Source organism: Cnephaeus nilssonii (genome assembly GCF_951640355.1).
Source record: "Cnephaeus nilssonii genome assembly, chromosome: 19".
Classification (NCBI taxonomy): Eukaryota; Metazoa; Chordata; class Mammalia; order Chiroptera; family Vespertilionidae; genus Cnephaeus; species Cnephaeus nilssonii.
The window spans coordinates 15550693-15563186 of NC_137090.1; the positions used below are offsets into that span (position 1 = coordinate 15550693).

At 64.2% G+C, this 12494-nt stretch overlaps 2 protein-coding genes across 4 annotated transcripts; both read left to right on the plus strand.

Moving 5' to 3' along the window:
• Nucleotides 1–32: 32 nt before the first annotated feature.
• On the plus strand, nt 33–1981 carry CCR10 (C-C motif chemokine receptor 10; the record flags this gene model as incomplete). Its single annotated transcript, XM_079798661.1, has 2 exons — nt 33–56; nt 712–1981. The coding sequence occupies 2 exons, from the start codon at nt 33–35 to the stop codon at nt 1753–1755; spliced, it is 1068 nt and encodes a 355-aa protein (XP_079654787.1). The 3' UTR covers nt 1756–1981.
• A 1884-nt stretch (nt 1982–3865) lies between these two features.
• On the plus strand, nt 3866–12413 carry PLEKHH3 (pleckstrin homology, MyTH4 and FERM domain containing H3). Of its 3 annotated transcripts, none has more exons than XR_013815106.1 (13): nt 3866–4493; nt 6456–6511; nt 6879–6958; nt 7047–7238; nt 7325–7482; nt 7594–7714; nt 8582–8888; nt 9463–9670; nt 9895–10031; nt 10302–10434; nt 10630–11063; nt 11389–11580; nt 11981–12119. XR_013815106.1 is itself a non-coding variant. In XM_079798523.1 (13 exons), exons 1-13 carry the CDS (start codon nt 4332–4334, stop codon nt 12155–12157), a joined length of 2382 nt encoding a protein of 793 aa, XP_079654649.1. In that variant the 5' UTR covers nt 3866–4331; the 3' UTR covers nt 12158–12413. The 3 variants fall into 3 exon arrangements, 2 of the variants coding, with proteins under 2 accessions (XP_079654649.1, XP_079654650.1); XM_079798523.1 differs by having other exon boundaries at nt 10630–11088; nt 11981–12413; XM_079798524.1 differs by having other exon boundaries at nt 9895–10022; nt 10630–11088; nt 11981–12413.
• The last annotated feature ends 81 nt before the right edge of the window (nt 12414–12494 follow it).

A 12494-nucleotide genomic window follows, 5' to 3' on the forward strand; every position in this document is an offset into this window, starting at 1 on the left:
TGGCTACACCTCAGAAACCCGCGTAGCCAGAGATGGGGACCGAGCCCACAGAGCAGGTGTGAGTGGGGGAAGGGGAGAGGAAGGATTACAGAGAGGGAGGGGAAGGGGAAGGGATGGGATTCCACACCTGGCGACAGGCCTCTGCCAGGATTCCTGGAGCCATTTGGGATCAGGGGCCCTCCAGATAAAGGGGGCTGGTGATGTGAGGCTGGGGTTGGGGGACAGGACTCGGGCTGAAGGGAAGAGTGAGCTGAACGTAGAGGTCCAAGGTGCAACGGAAGACCTGAGCCCCAATTCTTGAGACCCGCTTGTCATGAGTATGTCAGTGCACCGGTACTGACGGTGGAGGTGGGTTTGGGGCGGGGAAAAGGGAAAGGAGAGTCTGGCCACGGGGTCTGAGGCAAAGCCTGCGAGTGCGAGTTCTTCCAGGAGAGGGCGCTGCAAGCAGAACTGAAGCTCCAAGGTTTATCAATAATACAAACCCTTGGCCTATGAAGAGCCCCAGATGCTTCACATCCATTACCTTCTTATTTCAAACAACCCTACTACACATTAGGCAGCTGAGATCCAGAAAGAGCAAGTGGCTTGCTCAAGGTCACCCAGAAAGCTGGGTGCAGAGGCAAGAGGGGTGCCAGGGAAGCCAAAGCCTGTTTTGTGTGAGTGGGCAGGTAAGGACTCACAAAGTCTCTTTTCTCATTTTGACCTCCCCAGGTCTCCTGGGGCCCATATTCTGGAGACGACGAGGAGGCCTACTCAGCTGAGCCTCTGCCAGAGCTTTGCTACAAGGCGGATGTCCAGGCCTTCAGTCGAGCCTTCCAATCCAGCATCTCCCTGACGGTGGCTGCCCTGGGTCTGGCAGGCAACGGCCTGGTCCTGGCCACCCACCTGGCAGCCCGAAACGCCGCCCGCTCACCCACCTCCGCCCACCTGCTCCAGCTGGCCCTGGCAGACCTTCTGCTGGCCCTGACCCTGCCCTTTGCCGCAGCGGGGGCTCTGCAGGGCTGGAGTCTGGGAAGTGTCACCTGCCGCGCCATCTCGGGCCTCTACTCGGCCTCCTTCCACGCAGGCTTCCTCTTCCTGGCCTGTATTAGCGCCGACCGCTACTTGGCCATTACGCGGGCCCTCCCGGCTGGACCGAGGCCCTCGGGGCCGGGCAGAGCACATCTGGTCTCGGTCATCGTGTGGCTGCTGTCGCTGCTCCTGGCACTGCCTGCTCTTCTTTTCAGCCAAGACGGGCAGCGGGAAGGGCAGCGGCGCTGCCGTCTCCTCTTCCCCGAGGGCCTCACGCAGACCGTGAAGGGGGCGAGCGCGGTGGCGCAGGTGGCCCTGGGCTTCGCGCTGCCGCTGGGCGTCATGGCAGCCTGCTACGCGCTGCTGGGCCGCACGCTGCTGGCCGCCAGGGGGCCGGAGCGCCGGCGCGCGCTGCGCGTGGTGGTGGCCCTGGTGGCGGCCTTCGTGGTGCTGCAGCTTCCTTACAGCCTGGCCCTGCTGCTGGACACGGCCGACCTGCTGGCCGCCCGCGAGCGGAGCTGCCCGGCCAGTAAGCGCAAGGACCTGGCCCTGCTGGTGACCGGGGGCTTGGCTCTCGCGCGCTGCGGCCTCAACCCCGTGCTCTACGCCTTCCTGGGCCTGCGCTTCCGCCAGGACCTGCGGCGGCTGCTGCGCGGTGGGAGCGGCCGCTGCCCCCGGCGGCCCCGCCTTTCTTCCTGCTCGGCTCCCACCGAGACCCACAGCGTTTCCAATCGGGACCACTAGGGCTGCGGGTCCCGGGGAGGGGGCGAGCCGGGGAAATGAATCTGGGAGGTTCATGGGGCAGGGGGGCAGGTGTGGGGACGCCGAAGAAGAGGTGGGGGCCTAAAGGAATCGCTTCCGTACTTGGCCACATTAAATGGATAACATGGGAATGTGATGCAACCCGGCGAATGTTACTATTTTTGAGTCACTGACTTGGAAGTGACTTGTAGCGGAGCGGAGCCACGGGTCCCGCACCGCCCGCCCGCCCGCTCCCGCTCTGGGCGCGGGGCTCAGTGGAAGGCGCTGAGAGCCTGGGGGGGGGGGGGGGCGGCTGAGCCCGCGGACGCTCCCGCACCTCCACCTCCTCCACCTTCCCCCGCTCTCCGCCAGCGGAGGTGAGGTGGGAAAGCTGCCAGGCGAGGAGGGGCGGGGGTTCCTCTGGAAATGCCGCCGAGAAGAGCTTTCTAACAACCCGAGTGCTATCCAATAATGGCTGCCTCGGCCAGCACCGAGTTCCCGGCCTCTGGAAGGTGCGGGCTGAGTCTGCCGGGGGCTGTGGGTGCCTGTGGGTGGTGTGGGGACAGGGACGGGGCAGAGATTCCCGTTTTGGGTGGGCTTTTGGATTAGATGACCATTTTATAGTTTCTTCTGTAAAAATTCTGTTGGTGAAAAGCGCGGGGGCGGGGGGCAAAAAGTTGAGTCGAAGTTTTTCACCTTGGAGAAAAACCAAGGAGAAAACCCCAATTTGCAAATTTCCAGAGTCATTATCCTGGGGGAGGGGAGAGGGGAGGGGACTGTGGTTCTCGTCTAAGGCGCCGAGGCTGCCGGGGAGAGAGGTTAGACATGGGGAAGAACTTCCCTGCAGCAGGAGCCTGGGACCCAGACCGGGAAGAGAAGCTATGGTTGTGGTGTCTCCATCCCTAGGGAACCTCAGGGCAGACCACGCTCATCTCCCGCCGGGGCAGGCCCGGGGGACCTGCAGAGACAGTCGCACTGATGCCTTTGGTCTTTGTTTTACACCATCACGACCGGCAGGATGGTGTCCACGAGCGACACCGCTCCGCAGTCTAATATCCGGTCAGCAAAGCTGCCCGACCTCTTCAGCCAGCAGCCTGGGACCGGGGGCAGGAAGGGCGTGGCGTGGCGTGGCAGGGTGGTCTCCGGGTGTCCGCCCCGCTCGGACTCGCCCTCCTTCCCGGAGCCTCCGGCCGGCGGCTGAGACCGAACCACGGCCTCCAGGGCCGTAAACCTCGGAAAGCGCGGAGATGGCGCCGACCCTCAAAAGGTCCCACACCCCAGCCCCAGGGGGGCAACCTGGAACCCTCCGCCGGCGACCGCGGGAATCGCCGCTGAGTCAGCAACGCACGCGCGCGCCCGCAGAGGCCCCGGCCCCCCCCCCCCGCCCCGGCCGCGGCCCCGCCCCGGCCGCTCAGCGCCTCGGTTAACCCCTTCCTACACGAAACAGCAGAATTCACCCTGAGCGGCCTCCGCTCTATCCGAATGCAACAGAATTCCCTGGAATCCCGGGTCACTCTCCCCACAGGAGTTCGCTGAGCGCTGCACTCTAAAATGGGCTTTATTTCCGGCCTAGGTCTGCGCTTGGAAAAGGAGGTGACTCATGTCGAGGAACTGGCCTTCGTTCAGGGCGGAGGGTCCCGCTAGTGCTGTGCCTGCGGCTGGTCGCCAAGGCTCTTTCCTTTCTCAGGGACCCTGAGACCAGGCAGGGGGCGGAGGACAGCAGCCGGACCGATGCCCTGTGCCCTGGGTTCTCCAAAGCGGCTTCTCCGGAGGGTTTTTACCGTGTCGGTTGGTGAGCCAAGAGTTAAAACGAGAGCTTGAAGGCGGGCTCCCGTGACGTCACCAGCACTCGGGCCGACCTCAGAGACGGGGGCTGGACTCCCTCCGCACTGCCCCCTGCTGCCCCGGTCCCTGGCCCCGCCCCACTGTCAACAAGCCAGAGGCACGTGATGCAACCCGCCGCCGCTCCAGTGGTTTGATTGGCGGCCGCGCCCGGCGCCAGGCCCAGGGATTGGGCAGAGGAGGCGGTGACGAACATTGGACCCTGCCCTGTAGAGAAGGGAGGAGAGAAAGAAGGGGGGGGGGGGCGGAGGGGAGGGGACTTGGGAGGCGGGTCCCGGCGCTGTGCTCGCGCCCCTAGCGCGCCAGTCCCCGGGCTGCAGGGAGCGCAACGCGCGCGGCCCGGGCCCCGGCCACCGGACGCTCTACCGGACACGACCCTCTCTGGAGCTTGGACAGCTGCCCACCTTGGACTCTGCACCGGACACTGCCCCCCACAGGGCTGGACACTACAACGGACACTACTTCCCAGCTCCGGACATTGCTCCATCTTTCCCCCTGGGTTCTGGACGCTTTTCCCCCTCCCCCTTCGGGGGCCCAGACACGGAGCCCCCCGCAGGCTCTAGCTAACAGCCCCTTGTACCCCAGCGCCAGACACTGCCTCCGCCCCGTTCCCTGCTCCCTTCCCCTGCGCCCGCCTCCTCTTTCCCCCGGTTCGGGTCGGAGCCCCGCCAGCCTTACGACCCCCTGCAGCTCGGCCGCCGGCTGCCGGCTCTCCCATCCCCCGGCTGCTCGCCCGGATGCCTGTCCCCGGGGGATTGTGGTGGCTCCTCTGCTGCCGTCGAGGCTTTACTCTTCTGCACCGGGACTACGGGGACGGCGAGCTTAGCGGGGACGGAGACGAGGACGAGGACGAGGAGACCTTTGAACTACGGACCCCAAGTCCAGCGGGCGGCGGGAGGGTAAGTCCTGGGGGTTTGAAGCCTCGGCTCAATCCCTCTCCCTACCACCGGCCGTCACGCCGGGTCCTGCTCCAGACTCCAGCCGAACCCCGCGCTCCAGGCCGGCTGCGGACGTGGGAGAGGTTGTTGCCTCGGGGTCAGGAGTCCCCGGGAGCAGCCCTGCTCGGATGTGCCTGTGGGCCTCGCGCTGGGTGCTGTCCACCTGCTGGGGCCCTGAGGCGGGGAGGCGTCACGCGTGGCCCGACCTGGCCCTGCCTCCCCCTTCCCCGCCGGGCCCGCGTCCCATCCCATCTCCTTCCGCCTCCGCCAGCGCCGAGGAATGTGGCGAGGCCGGCTGGGCGGCTCGGACGCCTGGGTCCTCTCCGCTCCGAGGTCGTCAGCGCTGGGCCTAGATGCTCCCTAGGAGCTCCCACCTCAGGGACCTGGGCAAGGGGAGAGCGCCCCTTCAGATTAGGGTCCGTGGCGGGGACCCCACGGAGCGGGAGCTGGGGGCCACAACCCTCCGAGGACCCTTCGTCATTAACCTCAGGACAGAACTCTCGGCCCGCCCCGGTGAGCCTCCTTGGGGACCCGGAGGGGATGGATCTGAGGAACACCCGGCTCCCAGGTTTTGTCGAATCTCCTCGTGGGGAAACTGAGGCACCATTGGTGTGGGAGATCGCCTTCCCCTGGCATCCCCTCTCTGATTGCCCCCCGCAGACTGGCAACCAGGCTTCCCAGTGCTATGGCCTGGGCCAGGCTCCCATCCCCCGCTCAGGGGTCCCCAGCAGGCCCGGTGGCTCGGTGCCCGTGCCCGAGTGGGGCGGGCTGCGCCGCCGCCAGGGCCGGCGCCAGCACCTGGCGGAGGCGGAGGTCGGATAAATATAGAGGGGGGGGGGAGGGAGACAGGGGACTGCGATTAGGGGAATTGGTCTAAGAGTGGTCAGCACCTGCCCTCTGTGGTGGGGGGGCCAAGAGCCCCTTTCAGACCCTCCAGAAAATGGGTGGGTCTTTTTGCCTTAGGAACACCCAGGACCCAGGCGTCCCCAAGCTTCTAGGCTGGGCAGGGGCGGCTCTGTGAATCAGGCCATTGCTTCCCTCACGCTCCACCTCCACCCCACTCCCGGGAGCTTGGGGACAGGTGTCCCTGGCCCCCCCTCCCCCACCTTCCCCTCTTGGCTTTAGCAGTCTTCTCGCAATGGGACGATGGAACCGTTCCTGCCTGACCTGGCTCCTGGATGGGTCTGTGGCCTCTCAGACCCCAGTCTACAGTTGAAGTTCTAAGGCATGGGGGTTGGGGGTGGGGGGGGGGGGGGCCGAGGCACAAAATCTCCTATGGCATCTCCCCCTGAGAGTGTGTACCATCCCTCAGCCTGGCCAGCCCTTCCTGAGCCCAGCAAAGGGACAGGGTCTCTGGTTACACTGAGTCTCAGTGGCGTCTGTGGGAGGGCATAGGAAGCTCTTGGAGAAAGCCCTAAGCCCTTTACTGAAGGGACCCTCTCCCCTTCATTCACCTCCGCGCCGGCTTCCTGCCTGCCCCACCAGCCAGCAAGGAAAAACGAGGGGGAGGGGGTGACCTGGGACCTGCCGGAGCAGAAAGAGACTTCATCCACCTCTCCCTTTTCAAAGGTCGGGAAGCTAAGGCCCAAGGACTGAAGGGGACTTCGAGGTTCCTCTCTTCCATCCCTGGGCAGTTAGTGCTCGACTTGGTATTAGAACCTAGGTCTCCTGACTCCCTGTCCAGTGCTCTCTCTACCCTACCAAACCCCTGATTGCATCTTTGAAGTGCAACCGAGACAAGGCTTTTTAGCTCCAGCTGTGCTGTAGAAACTGGTGGGAGGGGCGGGCCCAGCGGGCTGAGCTAGCTCCATCGCAGTCAGGACCCCACTCCTTGATTCTTCAATCCCCTGAGCAGCACTGTCCGGGGGCAGAAGCCTTGAGCATCCCAAAGGGACGGCTCTGACCCTGAGCCTATTTCCCCAGGGTCCCTTGGACGTGACGCTGACTCAGCCTGTGAGGAGCGGGCCCATCTCAGACAGGTGAGCTCCTCCTCGGCATCCCATGGTCGGGAGACCCCAGCCCGTCCCCAGGGTCCCCAGGACCCCCATCCTCGCCGCCTTCCCTCTCGCGATTGTGCAATAAGGGAGAGTCCTTACGCCGGACGCTGTGGTTTGGCTGGGGTCCCGAGGGGGCGGTCCGGCTGGGGGCGCCGGGAGGAAGGGGGGGGGGTCCGGGCTATTTTTGGTGAGAAGTCAGACCGGCCCAGCAGTTCCCACAGCCTGGGGGAGGGGTGCCCGGCTCGGGAGCAGGCACCCCTTGCTGTCGGGGAACCCCTGTTGAGGAGCCCCCTGGAGGCGGGGTGCAGGACCGGCAGCCTCGCCCAACCCTTCCTCCCCTCTGGCCCAGGCTGCAGAGCTGGGAGGAGACGCGGAGCCTCATCCCGGAGAAGGGGCCGCTGGAGGACGACGCGGATGTGGTGGTGAAAGGTGAGGACCCACCTCATGCGTTCCGGGTGCCCCTCGGTCCCCAGGCTCCTGGGGATAACGTCTTCGCCTGCTGGGCCCCTCCCCCCAGGCTGGTTGTACCGCGAGCCCCGCGGACGAGGCGCTCGGCCCTGGTTGCCCCCGCGCCGGGCCTGGTTCGTGCTCACCCGGGACTCCCTGGACCAGTTCAGCAGCAGCGGGAAGGGGGCGCGGCGCCTCGGGAGCCTCGTGCTCACCAGCCTGTGCTCAGTGACCGGCCCGGAGCGCAGGCCCAAGGAGACCGGTGAGACCTTGTGAGAATTCGCCTCCCTCCCTGGGTAGTAGCCCCAGCTGGCCCTGAGGGCTCTCCACGGCCTCTCCTTCCCTCAGGTCTGTGGTTAGTGACCGTGTCTGGCCGGAAGCACAGCGTCTGGCTCTGCTCCCCGCGTCAGGCCGAAGCTGAGCGCTGGGGGGTGGCACTGCGGGAAGTGATCGCCTCCAAGGCGCCGCTGGAGACCCCCACCCAGCTGCTGCTCAGGGACATTCAGGTAGGAGAGAGGGAACTCCATGGAGAAGGAGGAGGGTGGGGGGCCCAGCAGCTTTCCGGATTCGTGGGGAGCCCCCTTCTCCATCGCTGTGACCCTTTCCTCGGCCTCTAGGAGAGTTGCGGGGATCCAGAGGCCGTGGCCCTCATTTACCGACGGAACCCTATTCTGAGGCACACCAGTGGGGCCTTGTATGCCCCACTTCTGCCCCTGCCCTATGGAGTCGGCGCCCCAGGTGAGTGGTGCCAGTGGCCCAGTCCCTTGGATGGGGGATCTGAATGCCTCACCTGAGACCTAGGAGTCCTCAGGGGACCTACCCAGCCCCGCCCCCCCCCCCCCCCCCCCCCCCGCCTTTTTAAAGAAGGAAGCTGAAACCAGAAGCTGAGCAGACGGAGACCCAGGGTGGCAGGGTGGGAAGCCATCACACACGAAAAAGGCCGCCTTCGACTTTTGTTGTTGTTTTTTTAATAGCAAAGGTGGAAATTTATTGAGAAACAAGCACACACTCCCACATGGGGGGGGGGGGGGGGGAAGAGTCCCGTCCTTTTTTTTATGACAACTGGTGTTCTTTCATGAGTTTTTACCCTGTTTTCTATTCTTTTATCATGCCCTTAAGACCATGCCATGCTACCTTTCCAAGTGGTGGGAAAGCCACCACTGTGGGAGAATGTGCTCCCCTCATCCAGCTGTTTCTCCCCAAATGGGAGTAGTGACTGGCCCAGGTCGTCAAGCTGGGGGAGTAAGGGGAGTTGGGAGAAGAACCCTGGTTTTCTGACTCCCAGTCCAGCCTGTTTTCTGGCCCATGGTGATGGCTCCCTGTGCCCAATTACAGAACCTATGTCCTTTAGTCTGTCCCTCTACCCTATTAACTGGAAGTGCAGCTTTAGCAGGAGGGAAGATTCCTGGGGGGCAGGGGTTGAGAGTTTGGCTCTGTGGGGACCATTGCTTTCCCTTCACTCTTCCTGTCGTTCGTACTCTCCCTTCCTTGCCACCCTCTGTTCCCTTACACCCCCTCTGACCTCCCCTGGTTCATGCTTTCCTCCCAGGGCTCAGCTCTGTGTCCCCTCTCCAAACCGTCCCTCCGCCCCCCGCCCTCCTGCAGGTCCTGGCTACGCACCCTTGCGTGAGGAGGCGGTACGGCTGTTCCTGGCGCTGCAGGCCCTGGAGGGGGCGCGGCGCCCCGGGCCCCTGATGCAGGGTGTACTCCAGACCTGCCGGGACCTGCCCGCGCTCCGCGACGAACTCTTTCTGCAGTTGGCTAAGCAGACCTCGGGCCCCGCGGGGCCCCCGGGGATCCCGGCTACCCAAGACCCCGCGGCCCTACGGTACTGGCAGCTCCTCACCTGCATGAGTTGTACCTTCCGGCCCGGGGGAGCTGTTCGCGGGCACCTCCTGGGACATCTGGAGAGGTGAGCGGGCTGGGGTGGGGCAGGGCCAAGGCAGGGCGCTATAGAGCTGGGAGAGAATGGCAGGCCTTTCGAAAGGGTTTGGCAGATGGAGAACTTAAACCCGAAGGAGGGAAGGGATTTGCCCAAGGTCAGGGCCGCTGCTAATAGGTCCAGTGCCTTTCTGGGAATTACAAGATCACATCTCACTGGCAGGCGGAGGAATTGCAAAAAGGCGCCCCCTTTGGGCGGAGGGATAGTCAAAAGGGAGCTTTTCCTTGGGGCTGATGCAGTCCAGCGCCCGGGCTTTTAGGTTGGAAAGCGGAAAGCGGCTGGGTTTCAACCGGAAGAGGGACCTGGGAGACTTTGGGAAGTGGGAGGGGCAGTTAGGAGAGAGCCGCCAGGAAGCCCTTCAGCTCCAAACCGAGCGCCAGGGGTAGATGCCGAGGAGCCTGTCGCTGCCTTCATGGAACTTAGAATTCGAGGGGAGGGAATCAACGAGATGATGGGGGGGAGGGCGCGTGTGAAGTAAGAATGTGAGAGGGAGGGGAGAAGGAAAGCCCTCTGAGCACTGACCTGAGGGTTCTCACCCACCCAGGACCGAGCAGGCGCTCCCGGGCTCGGAGCTGGCGGAATATGCGCGCTTCATCCGCAGAGCGCTGGGCCGGACGCGCGGGCGGGAGCTGGTGCCCTCCCTGGCAGAGATTTCCGCGCTGAGCCGCCGGCAAGAGCTGCTGTGCACCGTGCACTGTCCGGGGGCTGGCGCCTGCCCCGTGGCCATAGACTCCCACACCACGGCGGCGGAGGTAAGGCCGGAGAGAGGCCCCCTGAAACTTCAACCCTTCCTCCCAGCTTCCTGCGCGCAGCTCTCCCGGTGTGCGGGCCCCAGGTTTGCCCCGAGTCGGAGAGTCATTTGGATCGGGGTGTGTGTGTGTGGCAGGACTGAGACTGGAAAGACCCCCTCCAGAGGGGTCAGCCCCTCCAGCAGTCCTGACAAGACCCCTGAGCGGTCTGACTCTACCCCCTCCAGGTTGCTCGAGAGCTGGTGGGGCGGCTGGGCTTGGCCCGAAGTCGCAACGCTTTCGCGCTGTACGAGCAGCGAGGGGCCCAGGAGCGAGCCCTGGCTGGGGGGACTCTCATGGCCGACGTGCTCACCAGGTTTGAGAAGTAAATGTCCAGCCCCAGCCCACCTCTCCGTTAGCCCATCTTCCTCCAAACTTAGGTCGGCCCTTAAGCAAACCATGAGCGCTTGCCATTGTCCTTCATAGTAAAGCTTGCTGGTTCTAAGATGGACCCTGTCCGCCAGCGGTTTGCAGTGGAGTTTCAGATCTCACCTCCCAAAGCCCCTCCCCTCCCCAAGCTTGGCCCCGTCCCGCCCCAACCCTTGGGGGATGGGGGCTGCCACTGCCTCGCTCAGCGCCGGGGTCTCCATCGCAGTTTGGCGGCGGAGGAAGCCGCGCCGGAAGACTCGCCCGACGCCGGTTGGAAGCTGTGTCTGCGCCTTCACGGGCCGCTGCGCCCCGAGGGGCTGTCCCCGGACGGTCACGAGCTGCCTTTCCTCTTTGAGCAGGTGAGGATTTTAGCATTTACGCCCCCCAGAGACCCCCGAGCCTGAACTCCCTGGTTGGGCCATCACCTTGTCGGCGTTGTGGCAACCCTGTGGGAGGCTTTCCTCGAACCCAGACCTCAGATCCCTCGCCCCAGGGTGTTGGCACGAGGGCCCCGCCGCCGCCGCTGCCTCGCTGATGCCAGTGCCTCCCCGTAGGCTCACGCCCTGCTGCTGCGTGGCCAGCCTCCCCCGCCCGACGACACGCTGCGCGCCCTGGCGGCGCTGCGCCTGCAGAGCCTGCACCGGGACTTCTCCCCGAGGGCGCCCCTGCCGCGCCTGGACCGCTTGCTGCCGCCCCCGACCCCGCCGCGGGAAGACCCTCCGCGCCCGATCCCCAGGCCTCCCCCCTCCGCCGCCCTGCTGGCCGGGGCGATCTGGAGCTCGGGCCTGGCCAAGAGGCGAGCGGAGCGGGCCCGGCGCATTGGGGCCGGCCGCCCGGCGGGAAGCGCGGTCCGAGAGGGAGGAGGTGGCGCCGGCATGGCGGCTGCCGTGCTGGGCGGCTGGAAGCGGCTCCGGGGCATGGGCCGAGCGGAGGCCATGGCTGCCTACCTGGCTCTGGCAGCGCAGTGTCCAGGGTTCGGCGCTGCTCGGTATGAAGTTCTGGAGCTGAGCACGGTGAGGGGGAGAAGGGAGAAGGGGACTCTGGTGGCCCAAGCCCCACACCTTTGCCCCAGAGCCAGAGGCCCCCACTGTGGGTCACTGCACTCCCTACACCCAGCACAGCTGTCCATCTCAGACCCCTGGAGTCACTGGCCCTGGGGCCCCCACATCTTGGGAGCTCTAGCCCCTCCTCCACACATTCCCTGTGGTTCATAGGGGGACTGGGAATCGTCCTGCGCTCAGCCATCTCTTCCCACCAAAAATAACGCTGCAGGGTCCTCTCTCTGCACCCTGACTCTGCCCGTCTGTCCCCAGGAGCCTGGTGGGGGTGCTCCACAGAAGCTATGCCTGGGCCTGGGCGCCAAGGCCATGTCCCTCTCCCGACCCGGTGAGACAGAGCCTATCCACAGTGTCAGCTATGGTCATGTGGCCGCCTGCCAGCTAATGGGCCCCCACACCCTGGCATTGAGGGTGGGAGAGAGCCAGCTCCTCCTGCAGAGTCCCCAGGTGAGCGGGAAAGAGGGGTGTGGACTATTTAATAGAGTGATAAAGGCTACAAAGGAAAGGGTCCTGTGACTGGAGGGGGCCGTGGCATTCTGTAGGATGGTCAGGAAAGTATACTCGAAGAAGGTGGCATCTAAACTAGCCATAGGAAGTTCTGCGGGAACAGCATTCCAGTTAGAGGGAACAGCGAGTGCAAAAAGGCCCGGAGATGAGAATGAACTTAGCGTATTAGAGGAGCACAAAGAAGGAAGTGTGACTGGCACGTAGTGAGTGAGAGAGTGAGGGCGAGGAAGGAAAGCTCGTAGGGGCAGCTCACGTAAGGCCTTGGTGAGGAGCCTGGGTGGAGGGTGAGACAGGAGAACCCAGTCGCCACTGTTGTATTCTGCCCTCTGCCCTTTCTTAGGTGGAAGAGATCATGCAGCTGGTGAATGCCTACTTGGCTAACCCCTCCCCTGAGAGGCCCTGCAGCAGTCCTTCTCCTTCATGCCAAGACCTGCCAGACATCTCCTCTCCCAGCCAGCACCCGGGCCTGGACGAGCCCCAGGGACACTCTGGCTGTTTGGGGCAGCTGCAGAAATGAGCCTGCCAAGAGGTCACGACCTCCCTTCCATCTCCAGCCTGGATCTGGACTGCTCTGAGATTTGAGGGAACCATGGACCCTTTTAGCCCTGCAGGGACAGGGCATACCCCACACCCAAGGGCTGCAATGGGTGCAGACAATTTTCTAGTTTGTTTCTTAATTTATTTGTAGAAGAGAAGCAAAAAAAAAAAAAAAATCCTTATTTACACAAACCCTTCCTGTGGGAGTTTGTCAGTGGGACAAGTTGGAGCCCCATAGCTCAGAGCTCCACCCCTGGGGACGCCCACACTCTGGGCTTTTACCAGCACTGAGGGAAGTCTGGATACCACAGGGCTCC